The following is a 23524-nucleotide window of genomic DNA, read 5'->3' as shown; positions in this document are numbered from 1 at the left end:
TCGACACCGTTCCTAAACAATTGGGAGCTCCGTTGGCACCTATATAACATTGGATAAAGTACACCACTGGTCATTGAATGTTAATCAAATCATCTTTTTGATCCTTGAATTTTAAAAAATAATTATTATATTTATCAAATTATTTTAAATTGGTCATTGAATGTTATGATAAATTTGTTGACCATTTTGTAATAATTAGATAAAGTTCAATAACTATTTTATGAAATATTGATAGAATTGATGATAATTTTATAATTTTGAAAAATATTATAACTAAAATAATTATTTTAATGTAGTTTAATAACCTCTAATTTACTTTTATCTTACTTACTATTTATGCATACAATTTACGATTACAAAAACATTGTAATATACCATAATTGAAAATATAAATCCATCATATTTTAAAGTATTTACAAATTTAATAATTTATATTATATTATGATAATGCAACTTCTATATTCATAATCTTATGTGGAATTTTGAAGCCTTATTATCTTATATTTATTAATTAAATGTGTACATACATTTTAAGGAAGTCAATTTTTTGAAGTCAAAATTGTTTGATTAAAAATAGATATACATTTTAGTGTAATCCATAAAAAAAATTCATCAACAGTTGTTCTAACCATTAGTTCTTGTAGAGTAAATATATTTAGTTGTTTGATTAAACTGTTTATTTTTGTTCTCTTATATTTTCTTAAATTATATGTTACAGAGTTATTTGGATTTCCCCATTTCACTAATCACCGATAGGAGGTTGATTGTCTTCCTCATCTGAGAATCCTATTTCGGGAATGATTGGAATAAATTATTATTAGTAGAAAGTTTCATTTCTTTATTATTTTTATAAAAGGACATTTTTTTATACTTTACATATTAGAGTTAATTAGTTTTTTCTAATTCCTATTTTATCATTGTACTTTTAGTTAGTTTTTTTATTTATCCACTTAAAAATTTCATGAAAAGTGCATCTAAAATGGCTGCAATTAGATTAAGGGTAAATTATGCTTTTAGTCCTTAAATTATCATTTTTGATATGTTTTAATATTTATACTTTCATTTTTAAAATTACACTTAACGTTTAGTTTTTATTTTATTTTAGCACCTATCGTTAAAAACTTGACGGATGAACTCGCTAATTATCGTGTCTATAATCGTTAGCCGTCACACCATCGGCCAATGAAGCCCAAACTTTCAGCCCACACCTTTTTGACCCTGAACAATATTCCGCACTCCGTTTCACCTAGAAACACCTCAATCTCCCCAAATCGACAATGGTCTCTTAGATTTTTTCATCATTTGATCTCCATGGTCCACCATCCGATGGGCCTGAAACTGGACTATGTTGGTCGACTCGCAATTCTCTCGTGGTCCATCGTTTGGATTGGTCATCCATCTACCGAAGCTATGTTACGTCATCCCGTCCATTAAGTTTTTAACGGTAACGTACTAAAATGAAGCAAAAACTAAACGTTGATTATTATTTTTAAAAAAATAAAAGTTTAAATATTAAAATAAACTAAAGTTGATAATTTATTACCATAATAACAAGTGAATGTAAACCACCTTCCCATTATCTCACCTGCACAAAACCATGCAAAGTAGTCCAAACTAGGGATGGGTATGAGATCTAAACCCAACGGGTTCTGACCCGATCAGGTTGGATTTTTATAAAAATTTCGGATTCGGTTCGGGTCGGGTCAAGTTGGGTTTTTTAAAGGTGATGTTTGGGTTGGGTATGGTGAAAATATCCGACCCGACCCGACTCAAAAAATATAATTTTATCTTATATATTTAGAAATAATTATAATAATACCCATCTGTATATTATTATTTTTTCAATTAAATCACTGTTTTTATTGAATAAAAATAATATTTTTTATTATTTCGGGTCGGGTTGGATTAGGTTCGGATTTTATCTCAAAATTTCGGGTCGGGTCGAAAGAAGGGTGTATATTCTTTGAGTCGGGTTGGGTGAAAGATGTAAAATTTTTGGATCGGATCTAATTGGCCGAAAACTAACCCAAACCCGACTCATGTCCATCCTTAGTCCAAACAACAACACCTTCATCTTCAGCCTTCAGTTCTCAATGAATTTATATGTGCACACAAGTCTTTGGAAAAATTAATTGTTTTTGACTAAAATTTTCAGCCACATATTACAAAATAAAATTTAATTTAGTCAAATATATATGACTTTAATCAATTAACTTAGTTAAATATTATGGGGTCATCAACATCAGCTTAATTATCCAATGCCTACCCTTCATCCTTTTTGAGTTTCACCGATATAATAAGTCTGGATGATTAGTAGGATACAACGAGGGGTTGTTTCATGAAAAGCATAAAAATATGTAACGTTATCGGATATATTAAAAGATATTTAATAAATTATGTTTAGCGCTACTTGTTATGTTAACGACTAATAATGTTTTAGGTAGAAAACATAAAAAACTATTAAAAAATTTGGTAACCGGTAAACTTTGGTTATCGGTAAGTATTGATACATATATATAAGTGTCCATACTTATTTCACTGTAGAAAATATTAATTTAAGGTTATCTTTTGAGTGGGTTTTAAGATATTAATTTAGCAATTATACACGTCTAATGATTTATTTTTATGTTACGATATATATTATTATTAAATTAAAAATAATAAACATATATATACATATTTATTATTATATTTGGTTAAAATTGTTAAATTTAAATTCTAAATAATATTTTATAAAATATATAAACAATCAAATAATTTTTTGTATAAATGAAATTATTAAATTAATATTGTAGGTGAAAAACATGAAGCACTATTAAAATTTTTTGAAACATAAATTACATAACTTTCAATAAAGTATCGATACATATACAAAAAAATTCTATACTTTCAACATATCAGGTAGCTCTTTACCGATTTTATCATAATGAAACTGGTTTTGTCATGTTTTTACCTGTTATATTATAAAATATCGATACATTTTTATAAAAAGGATCAATACTTTCAACATATCAGGTAGCTCTTTACCGGTTTTGTTATAATGAAATTGATTTTGTCATATTTTTACCTGTTATATTGTAAAGTATCGATACATTTTTATAAAGTATCGAAACTTTTAACATATTAAGTAGCTTTTTATCGGTTTTGTCTTAATGAAACTGGTTTTGTCATATTTTTACCTGTTATGTTGTAAAATATCGATACATTTTTATAAAGTATTGATATTTTCAACATATCAGGTAGTTCTTTACCGGTTTTGTCATAATAAAACTGGTTTTGTCATATTTTCACCTGCTATATTGAAAAGTATTGATACATTTTTATAAAGTATCTATATTTTATAGGCGCTATTACTGTTTTTTTTTAAATTCCAAAAGTGTTGATACTTATTTAAATAGAATCAATACTTTCAACATATCCGGTAGGTAGTTAAATGTAATAGGTAGCGCCTATTTTTTTTACTGTTTACATTATTAGCAACCTTAAAAAAACTGGTAGCTATTTTAATGTAATAGGTAACGCCTATTTTTTTACCGTTTACATTATTAACAACTTTCAAAAAAATCGATAGGTATTTTAATATAATAGGTAGCGCCTTTTTTTTACCGTTTACATTATTAACAACCTTAAAAAACCAGTAGGTATTTTAATGTAATAGGTAGTTTAAATTTTGTTAACATTTATTCCTAAGGTAATTTTATCATTAATGATAACAAATTAAGTAGTTACCTATTTTGTTACATAAACGCTACATAATATGTTATTATGTTTAATATTGTTTCAAATAATTAACCGATTATGTTATCATTGGTAACATTTTAAGCGTTTACCTAATATGTTGCAATAACAAATTAAGTAATTAACCTATTTTATTATATAAGCTCTACCTATTACGTTATATAAGCACTACCTAATATGTTATTGTGCTTGATAATGTTTCTAGTAATTAACCGGTTATGTTATCATTGGTAACATTTTAGGTGTTTACCTAATATGTTGTAATAACAAATTAAATAATTAACCTATTTTATTATATAAGCGTTACTTATTATGTTATATAAGTGCTACTTATTATGTTATATAAGCGCTACCTAATATGTTATTATTCTTGATAATGTTTCCAATAAATAACCGATTATGTTATCATTGATAACATTTTAGGCGTTTACCTAATATGTTATAATAACAAATTAAATAATTAACATATTTTATTATATAAGCACTACTTATTACATTATATAAGCGTTACCTATTATGTTATTGTATTTGATAATATTTCTTATTAAATGATATAACATAACCGATCTATATTTTAATTGGTTATTTATTTAACTAATCACATCATTTTTTAACCGTTTTTTAACTGCCGCACAACAGAATTTTCCGTACAACGACGGCAGATGCGGCGTGCAGGAGCCAACTTTGAACGGTTTCTTTTGAGTATTCAATATTCCCACGACAAAGTCTTAACCCAAATTTTGTTTGGTTCCCTAGAATTTATTGATTTCGAGACCCTAAGAAAAAGGGTATTCTTGGAGTATAAAAGAAAAAGTCAGTGATCGAACGGCTGACATTAGAAGATTCTTGATCAGCAAAAGTATATAATATGGAATTGAGTTCAGGTCCACTAAACTCGTCAACCAATTAACCTTTCCTTTCTCGTCTCTTACAGGAATCCACCATGGAAGAACGCGTGTAATTCTCGGACTCGTCACTTGTCCCAAACATATAATAACCGCCTAATTTCCCGACCCAATCTGACCCCAACAGAGAGAAACTTGTCTGTTCTGGTCTTATTCTGGTATTTGTTCCCCTCCTGTACCGTTCTTTGTACCAGAAATCTCTATTTTCTCTCCATATTTCCGGTTCTTGAAGGTGTTTGCTGAAATGGAAAAGAAGGAAGAAGAAAGAGAGATGAGTATGTTCATTGATGGGATCATAGAATCCATGCCTTTGTTTGCGAAGGAATTGGTTTCTGGCGGTGTTGCTGGAGGGTTCGCAAAGACCGCCGTTGCTCCACTTGAGCGTGTCAAGATTTTGTTTCAGGTAAACTTTGAAACTTCACTTGATTTGTTGATTTCTTGTTTCTCGGCTATGATTTTTTCTTTTTGATTCATTTTCCCTGATGGGTTTGCATCCACGGCTGTTTATCAAGTTTAAAATGACTTGGTTTGAGCTATAAATTCGATGAACTTCCCTGATGGTCTTTTTTCCCTGATAATCTTGAACATCAATTGCTGATGAAAATGAGTAGATTTAACGTTTTGAAACCCTATCAATGTTGATAATTTGATCTTATACAATATTTGGGAATGGCTTGAATTTGCGAAGGTTGAACTTGCAATAGAAAAAGGGAATTGATACAGTAATCTGTTTCAGACGAGAAGAGCAGAATTTCACAGCGTAGGACTTTTTGGATCATTCGAAAAGATTGCAAAGAATGAAGGAGTAATGGGTTTTTACAGGTGGGTAATATCCAATTCATTATACTTTAACGTAGAGTTGGTTCTGAAAGTTTCTTAACTTCAATTGCTTACTTAGTTTATGGTGGATGTCTGTAGAGGAAATGGTGCTAGTGTCGCTCGAATAGTTCCGTACGCTGCACTTCATTACATGGCCTATGAACAATACCGAAGATGGATCATCAATAGTTTTCCCGACATCACAATTGCTGGTGGAACTGCTGTGCTTTTCACTTATCCTCTCGATTTGGTTCGGACTAAGTTAGCTTATCAGGTAAGCAGTTGAACATAAAGCTGGTGTAATTCAGCATCTTTCCTCTGTGCTACATATTCTGATATCTTTCTGTTACACTGGTTAATGCAGGTTGTTGGTCCACCAAAGATTAATGTGAAAGGTGTAGTTAACGCAGAACAAGTTTATAATGGAATTCTTTATTGTTTTTCAAAGACTTACAAAGGGTCAGGGCTCAGAGGTCTCTATCGTGGTGTTGGTACGTGTTTCAACACTAGTGATGCTGCATTTTAACTCGTGTTTTGGTGGTTCGATTCTTGTTGGGATTTTCATATTAATATGTGGGATTCTTTTCGAAACGCCATCGCTTTATGGGATCTTTCCTTATGCGGGGTTGAAGTTTTACTTTTATGAGGAGATGAAACGCCATGTCCCGGATGATCAGAAGAAAAATATAATGGTGAATTTAGTGTGTGGGTCTGTGGCTGGGTTGTTGGGACAAACTTTCACATATCCTCTTGATGTGGTGAGGAGGCAAATGCAGGTATTTAAACTCTTTTGAATCCAAATTCATAATGAGAAGTGATCAAACCTTGAATTTTAATGTAATAATAATGAGAATTGTTGGTCGTTAGGTTCAAAGGGTCTTGGCATCCAACAGCCCTGAGTTGAAAGGAGCAATGGAAACACTTGTTATGATTGCTAAAAATCAAGGGTGGAAGCAATTGTTTTCAGGGCTGAGCATCAACTACCTCAAGGTAGGAAAATTCCCTTTCCCGTCTATGTTCTCGGACTTATATCTGTTGGATACGGGTATGTGTTCGACTCGGATATATTCATTTTTTAATGCTGTTTTTTGTGTATCTGATGAGTTCTTGAAGGTCATATTCTCTACCCATGTTCAGAACCTGAATGTTAGACATGAATAGTTGAAGAAAAATGAAGAGTTAGAATAAGTTAACTTTGTGTTTGCGAGCTTTTTATTGATAATTTTGTGTCTTGTACAGGTTGTACCATCTGTGGCAATTGGTTTTACAGTTTATGACATCATGAAATCAAGCCTGAGAGTTCCATCCCATGATGAAGCTGTGATAGAAGTGGTAACAAATAAAAGTATTACCCAAACATCATCTATCCATACATGATAATGAATAATATTCGATCTCATTGTTTCTTTTATTGTCCAGCAAGGAGCTTTGCTTCACTTTTATAATTCTTATGTTATAACTGACCAAATCAGGCCATCTAAACCTGTACATTCAATTCATTTAAGCTGGAAAATTAGAGCTTCTATAGGTTCCATTCCCCCACCGGATAAATTTTGCAAGAGGTGGAGCTTGCATAAGGGGTAATTAAGTGTTTCACGATTAGATTTCTAAACACTGTACATAATTTGGAAGTATCAATTCAATAAAGGATATACTGCTGCTTTCTACTATTCAGAAATCAATATCAGTGTCCTGTACTTGTCTCAGTTTACTGAAGCAAATGTTCATGTATGCATTTATGTAGGCTAGTTACAATGGGTTCAACATGCATTCATGATTCATTTATGACTACCTACAATAGAACTGACCTAGGTTTTGACGGACTGAGACATATATTTTTATATCAGAAGCAAACGCCGTGTATATATGTATGCATGTACGTATACTAGTCGCCATGGGTTCAACAATCGTATTAATTGGGGCATAGAAGCAAAAACTTGTTTGATGAGAACAAATATTTCAATCACAAAATGTTGCTATTGAATTTAGATTTCATTGAATGGATGTTTAGATGTTAACAATAAATACAAAATCGATTCAAGGGTTTTCTACGGTTTTTCCAGTAATCACTGCAAGAGCATTTACCATCCTTGAAATGATGAAATCGTTTGTTGTCCCTCACAATCAACTCTCGTCCAACAATCTGACATGATTTTGATTGCATTGTGGCAGTCTCCACAAATCCTCAGATTCTTAATGATCCTAAGAGGTGTCCTTCATGGAGTACTAATAAGACCATAGGCAATCGCCAATCGCTCACTATGGTATTGCAAGGCCTGTTCCTTTGCCTCTTCATCGATGTCGTGAAGCACATACCTTGTATCAGGCACATACTCTGCTTCCCTCATCTGCCCATTCAAACCTTTGAACTTCTCATTTGCTTCTCCCTTGAAAGGGTTCATACACCTATATTCTGTTACCCTATTCTTCTCCTCAATCATGTTAATCATAAAAAGTTTCTTCTTCGGTGGCGCTCCGAGCTCATTCTCACTGCTTATGGAAGGATCAAATTCAAGCAACAACTCCTCAACATGATCTTCAAGGTCAATATCTCCATGAATTCGTGCGAAATCCTGAATTGCCTGCCAAATCTCCACTGTCGGTTCAATCGTCATGTTCTCAATAAACTCCACAACCTCATTCAAATACCCAGATCTCCCGAAAACATCGATAATCCCAATATAATGTTCAATCCCCAGGGCAACTTTATATTCATTCTTCATCAATTCAAAGTACTTTACTCCGTCCTCGGTATTGCCTGCACTAGCACAGGCTGATAAAACAGCCAGAAAAGTCTCGTTGTCGGGCTGAAAACCACCATTTCTCATTTCTTCAAACAGCAACAGTCCATCATCTCCACTTCCATTCACCGCATACCCATTTATCATCAGCTTCCAAGAGGCCAAATCCCGCTCACGCATTTTATCAAATACCCTGCGAGCATCTCTCATACTAGAACATTTCCCGTAAACACCTATCAATTTATTGTTCAATTCGATATCATCCGCAAACCTCGATCTTCTCAAGAAGTCATTAACTCTTTTGGATAATTCAAGCGAACCCATATCCGCACAAGTATCAAGTAAAGCCTCGAAATCATTATAATCCGCCAAAACGGCTTGACCCATATAATCTAAAGCTTCCTTAACCTTACCTTCTTTGCATAACTTCATAAAATCCACGGGAATACTTTGAAATGTCGGGATTTCAGGCGGCGGGTGGTTTTCGTTTCGATTTTCAGTGTTGAATTTAAGAGGGCTAGGCCCATTTTTTGTAGTTCGGCGGGGAGCAATGACACCATGGCGGCGATAAGTCCTGGCAGAGCCGTTGCTTTTGGTGTTATCGGATGCAGCATAGGTGCATTAACGGAAGAGTTTGATTGGATTTTGAGAAAAATAGAATTTTATTTTGTTGTTGACAGCGAAAGAGTGCTTGGTAGTGATTGGAGATTTCAAGTGGTACGAGAAGCTAATGGAATTTCCAGTGTTTTGAAGGGACACCAAAGACGCCATTATTGTTTTACTTGCCGAGGAGTTTTGGGTTGTTTTTATAAATTTATGATATTTTATCAAACAGTAAACCGCCTAAACGACAGCGTTTATCCGAAGTTTATTCATCATTTTCAGGAAGACATCACACAGCTTATTATCCTCACAAAGCTGGAAAAAAAGGCCTACACATTCAAGTCTTTACAAAAGATACATGGAAGGAGATCTTCTGTTGGGCCTTTTGGAGGAGATAATAAAAAATTTATCTTCCTTTTGAATTATTCTTCAAAAACCCCAACAAATAAACAACTTGATATTTTCTCACAAGATATTCCACCTACTGCATCTCCTCTACCATCACCAGTAGCTAAAATAAACCCAGAAAAACTAACCCAACCATGTTACAAGAAAATCTAGAAACGGGTTCGAAAATATCCTGAAACAAAACCTCAACCACAAAATCAACCAATTCATGATGTATACATGTTCCAACCCTCAAATCCCTCTTATGATAAAGAGTTTATTCCTCTTGAGGAATTTACTGAAAAGGAATACAAACATGCTCCAAAAATCCCAATGCAACTTCAAGGAGATTACTTAAGAGAGAAAAGCAGTGCATCAGAAGTAACTCTCAATTGAAAGACAAATAATGCTCTTGTCCAGAATACTGCTTTAAAGAGAATTGACTCCAAAACTATCCAGATGGATGCTAAGATCACTCAGGTGGACTCTAAAGTAGATACTAAGACCAAAATTGCCAATGAAGATATTGTTTTTCTCCATAAAAGATTACAACAAGTCGCAAAAGAAACTACAACACCAGGACAAGTTTTTTTCCTATTTAGAACAAAAGGAAAAGGAAATTGAAAAACTGAAGCAATAGATAAAAGTGCTTGAAGAAACAGGACAAGTTCCTCCACCACTTGAAGGAAAATAACTTTTTTCGTCTTTAAGAAGATCCACTCCAGAACCTCGACAATCCATATTTTCTTCTTTTAGAAATGAAGATAAACATTCACAAGGGTTGATATTTCCTTCACTACCTGCAGAAATAAGAAAACCATCAACATATGAGCTTTATCAACAGATAAAGAAGCAAGAAACTGAGAAAAAAAGAGAAAAAGAGAAAGAGAAGAGAGCAAGTCAAGAAGATGATCTGCCTCACTCCCTAAAATGATCAAGAGCCTTAAGACCAGAAGAATCCAATGACCTCTTTCCTCAGAGAATACAAGAAAACCAATAGGAGACTTCTGATTATGAATCTTCAAAAGAATCACATACTTCTTCAGAAGACTTGATTATGACAACAACTCATCGAACATGAGTTAAGACATAAGGGTCTGGTTATGATTTAGATCATATGGAAGAAACTTCAACAGCAAGGCAATCACAGACTTTTCCAATCAATGGTGGAAAATATACTTTCAACCTTAAAGATCTTCTTGTATCAAAATGACCCTAAAGATTAAATGAATTCCAGTCATGGATGGAAACACAAAAGTTGACAAAAGAAAGTAATTATGATATTCTCATTGAATTTGTCTCTAGTCTTACTGGTTTACTTACTTGTGGATTACTCTTTCCTCAGGATACCATATGCAATTTCTAGTTCAATAGGATTTTATAGCAGTCATACGACTAATGCATAGTTGTTTTCTTGGAAATCTTGATGATGCAAAAAACCCATAAGAGAAAAGAATTCTTCACAAGAAGATGTTTCTCTTTTGAGAAGAAAGATTTAGAGAGGCATTTTAATGTCATGACAAAGATCTTTTACTGGGAGTAGGCCAGAGCATGAAACAAGTTATTTTAGCTTCAATTCCAGAGCTTTTACAGAATACAGTCAACAGACACCTACAACAACAAAGAAGAGACATTCTACAATTGGCTGTAGAAGAAATCCAACAAGAAACTTATATTGCTCTTGAAGAAATTATGACAAAGAAAATCTCCAAAGATAATATGTCTGGAAGTAGAGAAATGGATAAAGCATGCAAAGAATAAGGATTGACCATCAAATACAAGAAGGAACAAAAGTGCCATTGCAACACAAAGAAAAAGAAGAAGTTCTACAGAGGATCCAAAAAAGGAACTTATAAATCGCCATCTTTCCCAAGAAGAAGAAGAAGAAAATGGAGATATTTAAGGAAGAAAAAAAGCCACATGGATAAAGTTATCCAGGTGTTATTTTTTGGACAAAAAAGACATTTTGTAAAGAATTATCCTAAGAACAAGAAAGGTTCAAAGATGATACATCAGATTCAAAAGAAAATAGGGTTAAAAATCAAGTAAGATGATGATGTTGAATCTCTTTTCTCTATAGAAGATGAACCTACAGGCCAATTTCTGTTTGCAATTCAAACGATGAATATTGAATAAACTGAGTCAGAAACAAAATGGTCATCTGAAGAAGAAGGAATCTATATGTTTTAGAATAAGATAAGTTCATCAATGACATTGACTGTTCTTGCTCCACAAATTTCAGTCTTCGTTTATTTAGGAAAATATAAAGCCAATTTCAGCTATTGCCTTCATTGATACTGGAGTAACAAAAACTATCATAAACCAAAATATTCTCCCTCTAGAATGGTGGAGGCCACATACTAGATATTTCAACTCAGCGGCAGATCAAACTTTTACAACTCACCTTATTAGTAAGCCCATCATTATTCAATTCTTCCAAGATGTTCTATTACAACTACAATATTGGGATCACATCTCCCAGGAAATGATTTAGTTGCAGGCTTTGATCTCTATACAAAAGCTAGACATTTGAGAATTCTATCAAATGGCCTTAAATACAAACAAATGTTTAAGCCATTTGTAGATATCTCTAGGCTATACTGTAACACCCTTTGTAACACCTATCTCCTGTATACCCATATATATACGAGGTACAGATGTCACATCACTAATATTATTGTTTTTAATTTGAAATCTCATAAAATTTTGTTTCATTTTATAAGACGTTTAATTCACTTAAAAAACATACATTGGCTTAAATAAACAATAAAAAGAGATGTTCAAACACCTTATCATTTTACAACAGTTTAATCTAAGTACTGTTCAGAGTGTTTTTACTAATTCCTATTACATGCCCATTAAAATATAACAAAAGTAGATATGTATGTCATACAGTTATTGATGAGGCGACTCTGACTGGATGTCCAAAGATCTCCTTACTCAGTTGTATTCAACTTACATGTGGATTAAACACACGTTAAGTATTACATAGTGAGGCATAATTAATCAAAAGTAAAGTTCTAAACACAAGTTATTTTATTATATTTCACGTTCCAAGGAATCTTTAAATCCAATAGGTATACTATAATTTGCATCACTGATGCTATTAACCTCATTTATCAACCATTACTAGAATCTATAAATTCAATAGGAAATTCATACAATTAGTATGATTTCCTTGTCTTTTTAGCACACTTAGTGCCGTATCTGGAAATTCATACACTTAGCATGATTTCCTTACCATTTTAGCACACTTAGTGCCCTATCTGGAAATTCATACACTTAATATGATTTCCTTATCATTTTAGCACACTTAGTGCCCTATCTGGAAATTCATACACTTAGTATGATTTCTTATAATTTTAGCACACTTAGTGCCCTATCTGGAAATTCATACACTTAGTATGCTTTCCTTATCATTTTAACACACTTGGTGCCCTATTTGGAAATTCATACACTTAGTATGATTTCCTTATCATTTTAGCACACTTAGTGCCCTATATAGAAATTCATACACTTAGTATGATTTCCTTATCATTTTAGCACACTTAGCGCCCTATCTAGAAATTCATACACTTAGTATGATTTCCTTATCATTTTGAAACCCATTTTCTAAAATCTCCCATATTTTCTCCATTTCATAGTTTTAATCTCACGAAATCCTTCCTTAAACTTCTATTAGGCTCAATGCTTAAGAACCCAACCAAAAACGAAGTAATAAACTAGTAAATTGAAAACTCACCTTTAAGCTATGAAGGAAGGTTATGCACGGGAAAGAAGAAGAATGAAAATAGTTGACCAAATTTTAAAACCCATTTTCCCCTTTTCTCTCTACTTTAATACCATAAGAGAAATGAATTTTAAATTCATTTACTTCAATTGACCAAAATGTCCTTTATAATCCTCTATTACTACAATTTAGTTTTAAACTATTATTCCCAATTCATTCTCATCTTTGATCATTTAATAGAATAAATCCTCATATTTTTAAATCATTTCAATAAGTCCTTAATTCAATATTTTGGGCATTACAATTCTCTCCCCTTTAAAAAATTTGTCCTTGAATTTTAAAGAAATACCTGGAGCAAAGAGATGTGGAAACTGCTTTTTCATATCTTCCTCTCCCTCACAGGTAGCCTCTTCTACCTTATGATTCTGCCATAGCACTTTGACTAACGTAATCCTTTTATTACGCAATTCATTGGTTTCCCTAGCCAAGATCTGTATTGGTTATTCTTCATAAGTCAAATCTGGTCGGATATCTATTTCTTCAGAAGTGATAATATGCGAGGGGTCTGATCTGTACCGCCTAAGCATCGATACATGGAAAATATTGTGGATTTTGTCCATATCCGGAGGTAAAGCTAATTGATAAGCCACGGGTCGAACCCTTTTCAAAATCTCATACGGTCCAATGAACCTCGAACTCAACTTTCATTTTTTCCAAAACGTAACACCTTTTTCCAAGGCGATACTTTCAAAAATACCTTGTCTCCCTCCTGGTATTCTATTTCTTTTCTTTTAAAATCTGCATAGGACTTCTGTCGATTTGAGGCTATCTTAAGATTGCTCTGAATAATCTTTACTTTATCCTCCATATCTTTCATCAAATCTAGGCCAACCAAATCCCGATCTTTCAATTCAAACCAATTTAATGGTGTTCTACATTTTCTCCCATATAGAGCTTCATTCGGGGCCATCTTAGTACTGGATTGATAACTATTATTATCGCAAATTCTTCTAAAGGCAAATATTTTTCCCACGATCCCTTAAATTCAATCACACATGCCCTAAACGTATCCTCTAGTATATGAATAGCTCATTTTGACTGCCCATCTGTCTACGGATGAAAAGATGCACTAAAGTTCGATCGAGTACCCAAAGCCTCATGCAAAGACTTCCAAAATTTTGAAGTAAACCTAGGGTCTCGATCGGACACTATAGATATCGGTACCCCATGCAGTCCCACATTTCTTTTATATAGAACTCAATATAATTATTCATTAAGTTGTCTACTCGAACTGGAATGAAATGAGCCGTCTTGGTCAATCTGTCTACAACTACCCAAATCGAGTCATTTTTACCCGATGACAACGGTAGCCCTGAAACAAAATCCATTGTGACTCGCTCCCACTTCCACTCAGGAATGGATATTGGCTGTAACAACCCGGATGGCACTTGATGTTCAGTTTTCATTTGTAGATATGTCAAACATTTGGCAACAAACTTTGTGACAGTTATTTTCATGCCAGGCCACCAATAACGACTTTTCAAATCCTGATACATCTTATTTCCACCTGGGTACATCGTCAATGGGCTATAATGTGCCTCACCAAGAATATCTCTCCTCAATTCATCATCATCAGGAATACAAAGTCTTCCACGCTAGTATAGACATCCATTATCCCGAATTTCGAAATCCTTGGCTTCTCATTTTTTCACTTGCGCCAATCTCATTAAGCATTTCTTATCTCTATCTTGTAGCTTTTTAACCCGATCCAAAAACATCGACCTTAACTTTAATTCGACAATCAAAGCACCATCTTCTTTTAAGTACATATATGCATCTAAGGCCCTTAAAGATGCAAAAGTCTTTTGACTGAGTGCATATGATACCACATTAGCCTTTCCCGGATGATAATCAATGACCAAATCATAATCTTTTAGGAGCTCAATCCATGTTCTCTGCCTTGAGTTCAACTCTTTCTGAGTCAACAAATACTTTAGACTTTTATGGTCCGTGTAAACATGACAACGCTCACCGTACAGATAATGGAACCAGATCTCCAAAGCGAATACAACTGCTGCCAATTCTAAATCATGCGTCGGGTAATTTTTCTCGTGATTCTTCAATTGTCTGGAGGCATAAGCCACAACCTTCCTTTTTTGCATCAGCACATAACCCAACCCATTACGGGATGCATCACTAAACACTACATATTCTTTACCCGACTCAGGTTGCACGAGCATTGGGGCCTCGGTTACAATTCTCTTTAGCATCTCAAAAACTTTATTGGCACTTCTATGTCCAAACAAATGGCACATCCTTTCGCAACAACTTAGTTAGCGGTAGAGATAACATTGAAAAATTCTTCACAAATCGTCTATAATAACCAGCAAGCCCCAAGAAACTCCAAACTTCCATAATATTCTTTGGAGACTGCCAACCTACTATGACTTGAATCTTCTTGGGGTCCACTCTAATGCATTCTGCCGACACTATATGACCAAGAAACGAAATCTCAGATAACCAGAATTCGCATTTGGAAAATTTAGTGTATAAGTTCTTATCACGAAGTATCTGAAGGACTATACGAAGATAAGCATCATGATCCTCCTTTATTTTGGAATAAACCAGAATATCATCTATAAACACTACCACAAATTGATCTAAATATGGTTGAAATAATCTATTTATCAAATCCATAAATGCTGCAGGAGCATTTGTCAAAACCAAACAACATTACCACAAATTCATAATGTCCGTACCTAGTCCGAAAAGCCATCTTGGAGATATCTTCCTTTTCAATTCTTAACTGATGGTACCCTGACCTTAGATCTATCTTAGAGAACACTGATGCGCCTTTCAACTGATCAAACAAGTCATCAATCCTCGGAAGAAGATACTTGTTCTTTATCATTACCTTGTTTAATTGACGATAGTCAATACATAACCTCATAGACCCATCCTTCTTTTTCACAAATAGCACAGGCGCCCCTATGGAGAGACACTAGGGCGGATGAATCCTTATCGAGTAGTTCTTGCAACTGAGCCTTTAATTCCCTTAACTTCGTTGGAGCCATCCGATACGGAGCCATGGAAACAGGTTCGGTACCCAGATAAATCTCTATTCTAAATTCAACTTCGCGATCTGGAGGTAAACTCGATAACTCTTCAGGAAAAACTTTTGGAAACTCCCTAACTGTGGGAATCTCAAGTAGTCGCACACCCGCTAATTGAGTGTCAATCACATTAGCAAGAAAAGCCACACATCCTTTTGACATCAATTTCTTTGCGGTCATAGCGGATATCACATTTGACATGGATTTTGCCTTATCTACTATCACCATAATTTCATAGCCTTCCGCATCCTTTAAGAATAATCGCTTCCGATGACAATCTACCCATCCATGGTGTGGAGACAACCAATCCATGCCCAAAATGATTTCAAACTCATCAAAGGGAAACTCTATCAAATTTGCCAAGAATACTACCCCTTGAATCTTAATTGGACATTTTCTACACACCCTAATTACCCTTGCACTTTGACCCATAGGATTTATCGCTATCATTTCACTAGCAATTGGTTCTAAAGGAATTCCTCTAGTTCTAATCAACTTGGTACTAATATATGAGTGAGTAAAACCAAGATCAATTAGAATAAAAACAGGCTCATCAAGAAGGTGAAATGTACCTGTTATGATCTCCGGATCATCTCGATCATCATTAGTCCTTATATTATATACCCGGGTCACTCACCGAGTCTCTTATCTCTGGCTAGCCTCAAATTGACCACCTAATCTTCCTCTCCCTTTACTTCTATTAGGTGTTGCTATTGATCTCTTAGATTGTAAGGATCCATCATCATATTTCTTCGGGCAATTTCGAGCAAAATGACCATCTTCACCACAATTGAAACAAGCACTGGAAATCAACCTACATACTCCTCCGTGTAACTTGCCACATGTCTTACATCGAGGTTTCTCTCCATAGGATTGTGACTGCTTATTTTTCCGTGAAGCTGCAGAATGATCAATTCTCATGTGAATTGAGACCCTGAGCCTTTACCCATTTTTGTATACTGTGTGAATAAAGACGTTCCGATTATTTTTCCTATTTACATACTCTGTTCCCCAGCCAGAGTCTCCTCTTAATCCTTTCAATTTCCTTCGCTCTATTTATCACTTCTTGCAGACTAGACAGATTTAATGCCAACACCATTTCTTTTAGCTTAGGCCTCAGACCCTCAATGAACCAATCTCGGTGAGCTTTATCATTAGGAACAACTTCTGTAGCATAACGGCTGAGCTTATTATATTCGGCCTCATATTTATGCACCGCTGGATCCCCTTGTTTCAAGCTCAGAAACTTTAGTAACATTGATCTCATGAATTGCTCCCCGATATATTTATTTTTGAACTCTTCCTGGAAGAACTGCCAGTTCACTTGCTCGGGTGACGCATACATCATCGTGTTTGTCCACTATACCCGAGCCGATCCTCGGAGTAATGATACTGCTCCACCCAACTTTTCATGATCAGAGCACTGCAGACTTTCCAACATTGCCTTAACATCATTCAACCATAAGTCCGCATCCATCGGGGCTTCACTTTCTTCTCCCCTAAACTCAAGGGCTCCCAAACTTCTTAGCTCATTTGGGATTAGCATTCGTGATACCGGAGGAGCAGGGGGAGGCGGAGGAGGTTGAAATCGCGTCAAGATAGCTTCTAGAGCTTGCATAAAAGCTCCAAACTCCGGAACAGGCATGCCCCGAGGTGCCGGTGCACTGGCATTGTCAGATGGAATCGGATGTTCGCTATTCTCTTCATAGCTCTCACTACCCGATTCGTCTCTACTCTCTCGACCAGCAACTCTTCTGGAGTTCGTAGAATCCAATATCTATCATATTATTCATAAAATAGTAATTACATTAGTAAGGAGAGACATCTTTCATATTCATTCTATACCCTATCAGTAACCTTGACATCTTAGTGACATGTAAACTCTTTTTACATAAAAAAATTACACTTGATTCGGCCTAGAATCGACTAAACCTATAGTTCTGATACAATAAATTTAACACTCATCTGCCATATACCCATAGTATACGAGGTACAAATGTCACATCACTAATATTATTGTTTTTAATTTGAAATCTAATAAAATTTTGTTTCATTTTATAAGACATTTAATTCACTTAAACGAAACATACATTGGCTTAAATAGACAACAAAAAGAGATGTTCAAACACCTTATCATTTTACAACAGTTTAATCTAAATACTGTTTAGAGCATTTTTACTAAATCCTATTACATGCCCACTAAAATATAACAAAAGTAGACAGGTATGTCATACGGTTACTGATGAGGCGACTCGGACTGGATGTCCAAAGATCTCCTTACTGAATTGTATTCAACCTACATGTGAATTAAACACACGTGAAATATTACTTAGTGAGACATAATTAATCACAAGTAAAGTTCTAAACACAAGTTATTTTATTATACTTCACGTTCCAAGGAATCTTTAAATCCAATAGGTACACTATAATTTGCATAATTGATGCTATTAACCTCATTTATCAACCATTACTAGAATTTATAAATTCAATAGGAAATTCATACAATTAGTACGATTTCCTTGTCTTTTTAGCACACATAGTGCCCTATCTGGAAATTCATACACTTAGTATGATTTTCTTATCATTTTAGCACACTTAGTGCCCTATATGAAAATTCATACACTTAGCATGATTTCCTTATCATTCTAGCACACTTAGTGCCCTATCTGGAAATTCATACACTTAGTATGATTTCCTTATCATTTTAGCACACTTAGTGCTATATCAGGAAATTTCATACACTTAGTATGATTTCCTTATCATTTTAAAACCCATTTTCTAAAATCTCCCATATTTTCTCCATTTCATAGTTTTAATCTCACTAAATCCTTCCTTTAACTTCTATTATTCTCAATGCTTAAAAACCCAACCGAAAACGAAGTAATAAACTAGTGAATTGACACCTTTGAGCTATGAAGGAAGGTCATGCACGGGAAAGAAGAAGAAAGAAAAGTGTTGACCAAATTCTAAAACCCATTTTTCCCTTTTCTCTATATTTTAATACCCTAAGTGAAATGAATTTTAAATTCATTTACTCGAATTAACCAAAATGTCCTTTATAATCCTCTATTACTACAATTTAGTTTTAAACTATTATTCCCAATTCATTCTCATCTTTTATCATTTAATTGAATAAATCCTCATATTTTTAAATCATTTCAATAAAGTCCTTAATTCAACATTTGGGGCATAACACCCTGAACTTGCATTCGTACTCAAATAAAAATTAAGAATATCACGCTTTTCGTATAACAGTTATTGTTCGAAAACGATACAAATTTTGTTTCTTTTAAGATTTCCAAATTTAACCATTTAGACTCAAACTATTTAACAACATAAATCATAAAGTAATATTTTAATTTCCACTTTACATTCGATCTCGCCTAGTATCTGGGTAGTTTAATACTATTTCATATCATAATCTTTATAATACAATATTTTACTACCCTCATACATAACCATTTAGTATCTTATCATATTTTCACCTTTCTTTATTTCGTATATTATATCATTTCCCATTTGAGCACAATTTATAGAATTTTCTTTTTACAACACTATACATAAAATATATGTAACATCTATAATCAATTTTATTCTAAAACATGTTAGTTGGTTGTTCTCTACCGCCACACAACCTCCCACTGACAACAACTTTTATTATATTATCTTCATTACAAAGATATACATATCATTCGTATGTAAATTCAAACCAATATAATTCATAGTCTATAACCATTCAATGTAATTTACACTATGTTTATAACATTTTATTGTAAAATGTAATAATTAAACTTGTACCGTTCCTTATCATATACTTACTCTTTTTCCTATACCAATCATTTAACTATATTATTCTTTTTCCTATGTCGTTCATTTTACTGTACTGTTCCTTTTTCTGTACTGATTTCTTTACTGTATTTTTCTTTTAATACAATGTTTCTCTTATTTTACTGCATCTTTTACTTTTTTGTATATGATGTTATATTGTTTCATATAATATACCATGTATTGTACTATTTCCTTAATTTCATTTTATATCCCAGTACATAATCATGAGAATGTATGATACTCTAGTCTCATTGAGTGATCTTTGTAGTATTCAATTATCACTCCACCTCATACACCACAAAGGTACTTGAGTCATATAAGTGATATGTACTGTATTCAATTACCATTCCACATTATGCACCACAAAGGTACATGAGTCATATAAGTGATCTGTATTGTACAATTATCACTCCACCTCATGCTCCACAAAAGTACATGAGTCATATGAGTGATATATACTATATTCAATTATCACTCCACCTCATGCACCACAAAGGTACATGAGTCATATGAGTGATTTTTATTGTATTCAATTATCACTCCACCTCATGCACCACAAAGGTACATGAGTCATATGAGTGATCTGTAATGTATTCAATTATCACTCCACCCCATGCACCACAAAGGTACATGAGTCATTTGAGTGATATGTGTTGTATTCAATTATCACTCCACCTCATGCACCACAAAGGTACATGAGTCATATGAGTGATCTGTACTTGTTCACCCTACCTCTTGCATAATTGACTCTCATGTCTTATACACTTATTTATTTCTTATTTCTTTATTAATATAAAACATTTAAAGAATAATTATCAACCTCATACATTATTTTAACCTATATTAATACTTTAATTAACTTAATAATTCATGTTCATATAAATGTTTTAAAAATATTATTAATAGATATTCGATACTAATTTCTTTTATCAAATCGATACTAACACTATTTTTTACAATCATTCACTTGACTTTTCAATATTTCACATTTAACCACAAATAAAATTTTCTTTCAATTATAAATCCAATATTTAGTATATATGCAAATTAGTTCCTTAATATTCAATTTAAATCCATATCAACAATTTTCACATTATATTAAATGTAATACATTAACTTTACCCAATTGTCATTTCACCACCAACTTTCCTAAAACTTATGAATTGGATCTCTATCTTATACAACTTTCCACATTGAGCCAAATTCTAATTTAACTATTCAAGTCCCTCTAATAATTATTTAGACTTTACACATCATCTCATACTCAATTCTTACTTTAATCCCTAATTTCTCTATATTTACAATTTATTTCTTTAGCTTATACATTCTTCCCAATTTGATTGTAAATCCATAATATCATAATTTTAATCATAAGTTAAATTCTTTTAAATTTTCATCTCAACTTTTCTATTTTGTTTAATATAGTCCTTTTTGTCATTTAATCTTAAACTCACAAATATTCCAATTCACCATCTATACATCAAATTTAGTACTCCCACTCTTAATCTCATCCTAATACATCAATTATTAAATAATTACACGTTAATCCTCATATTTCTTAATTTATGCAATTAGATCCCTATACTTTCACCATTTTCCAAATTGGCCCAAGTCATATTCTAATCATATAGAATCAATCATTCATAATTTATAAACCTTGTAAAATTTTACCACAAATTTTCCTTATTTCTTTCCTTTGGCCAAGTACTTTTAAGTTTTCCAAACATAGTTTCTATTTTGATTCAAATATAAATTCATCCTCTAAACAACATTTCCATGAAATTATAATAATTTCCTTATATGATAAATTTCATAATTTGCATGCTAAGATAATAGAGTTGGCTCATTTCAACCAATTAAAATAGCATATAACATAAAAATTTCACAAAATGCATAATTTACCACTATTTCATATACTGGCAGTTTGCACTACCCTCAAAGAAGTATTTTTATGTATTACTATATACACTTAAAAATTATTATGTTTGTACCATTAAAAATTATATTCAAATACAAATCTAACCATATAAGGAACTTCTTCTAATTCAACTTGTACATTTTATGGCAAATTTTTCAATCTAGCTTACATAATCTGTTTAGAGCATAATCTGCTGCCTAAGTTTCCGACCTATCACCGATTATAAAATTTATATCTTTTTGTATACACATCTAAATCATAATCCATTTCTTTTAAACAAAACTATACTGATTTATGAATCTAATGGTATAAAAATCGTCTTTTATTCATTCTTGTAGAATTTATAGTGATTTTCTAAACTTACTGCCCATACTACCAATTTATACCGATTTCATTAATTTGCATCCTTAACTTATTCACTCACTTTTATTAGCTTATCAAATGAACACAAATGAATCAATTGAAGATCCTAACATCATCAACACAATCAACTTCAGCACAATACATTAATTTCCAACAATTACATAATTATGCTTTAATTTCTCAAGTCATGCAAAATAGGCTACTAATACTCTCCAACTTGTTTCAAGCTTGATTCATCAAGTAAAACTCATTTACAATCAATGTTAATCATTCTCAATCAAATTCAAAGAAAAAAAATCAAATTCAACCAAGTTCTTAACATATCCATCAATGGCCAAATCACCAGACCAATCCCAACAACAATTTTTATTCAACTTTCATGCTTAATTATAACCCTACAACACTCCTAATATCAAAATCTAACTTAATTTCATCAAATTATCAACTCCCCTTCATCCAAAAAAATCACAACTTTCACCATTCAAGCATGAAACCAAGAAATAATTACACCAAATTGTAGAGAATTTAATGGGGATTATTTTCTTATTTCACACTTTAGCCCAAAATCTTACTAAATTTGATCAAAAATGAAAAAGGAAAAAAATTGCTCACCTTGGCTATGAGTTTTAGTAACCTTATGGAGAAGAAGAGACTCCCGAACTTTCTCCTAAAAAAAATCCCCCCAATTTTGAATTTTAAAACCAATAATTTTTTTACTCATTTTGGGGCAAAAACCCAAATTGCCATTAATGAATTCCCAAAATAAAAACCATTCCAGTCTATTATCTCTATTTTAATATTATTAAATAGCTATAAAAATTTCATCTCTTAATTTTAATTTTTAACACTCCAATTTTCTAAAATTTTATTTTAGTCACTAAATTGCACTATCGCACTTTATAGTGAAATTCTCACCATATTCCACCGATCCAACTTAAATTTCTCTATTTAAAAATATCCATATAATTTTTCCAACCCAAATCTACATTCTTGCAAATTTTTATTAACTTCCGATTCGAGCTGGTTATCCGAATAATATATCAAACTTTATCTTTTAATAAACTTTTATGCGAACTCCGAATAAAAAATCTGAATCGCACTAATATAATTGTCTTAGGATGAACTACTCATTTACAAATTCAAAATATAAACTTTGAAAATTTAAATTGTTAGTCCCTATACTTTTATAACTTTATACTTTAGTCTCTAAACTTTTAAAATTTACACTTCAATCACTAATCAAATTTTTTGGGTATTAAAATTCTCCCCTCCTTTTAATAAAATTCATCCTCGAATTTTCAATGTATATTCGATGCAAGCAGATAAGAACACATTTTTTTCATATTATCAATACTTGACCCTAACGGATCAAAACAATA

General features: G+C 32.7%; 1 protein-coding gene and 1 pseudogene across 2 annotated transcripts; one reads left to right on the top strand and one right to left on the bottom strand.

The window, feature by feature from the left end:
- The first annotated feature begins 4636 nt into the window (after positions 1-4636).
- LOC120169263 (mitochondrial carrier protein CoAc2-like) lies at positions 4637-7030 on the top strand. Of its 2 annotated transcripts, XM_039177457.1 has the most exons (8): positions 4637-5046; positions 5380-5465; positions 5562-5736; positions 5827-5953; positions 6054-6238; positions 6330-6452; positions 6702-6850; positions 6900-7030. In XM_039177457.1, the coding sequence occupies exons 1-7, from the start codon at positions 4888-4890 to the stop codon at positions 6837-6839; spliced, it is 993 nt and encodes a 330-aa protein (XP_039033388.1). In that variant the 5' UTR covers positions 4637-4887; the 3' UTR covers positions 6840-6850; positions 6900-7030. The 2 variants fall into 2 exon arrangements, with proteins under 2 accessions (XP_039033388.1, XP_039033387.1); XM_039177456.1 differs by lacking the exon at positions 6900-7030 and having other exon boundaries at positions 6702-6868.
- A 424-nt stretch (positions 7031-7454) lies between these two features.
- Positions 7455-8996, bottom strand: LOC120169272 (annotated as a pseudogene).
- Positions 8997-23524: the final 14528 nt, after the last annotated feature.

This window comes from Hibiscus syriacus, unplaced genomic scaffold (assembly GCF_006381635.1).
Source record: "Hibiscus syriacus cultivar Baekdansim isolate YM2019G1 unplaced genomic scaffold, ASM638163v2 tig00111758_pilon, whole genome shotgun sequence".
Classification (NCBI taxonomy): Eukaryota; Viridiplantae; Streptophyta; class Magnoliopsida; order Malvales; family Malvaceae; genus Hibiscus; species Hibiscus syriacus.
Note: the sequence above shows the minus strand (reverse complement) of the source record. Positions and strands in the feature narration are given on the sequence as shown.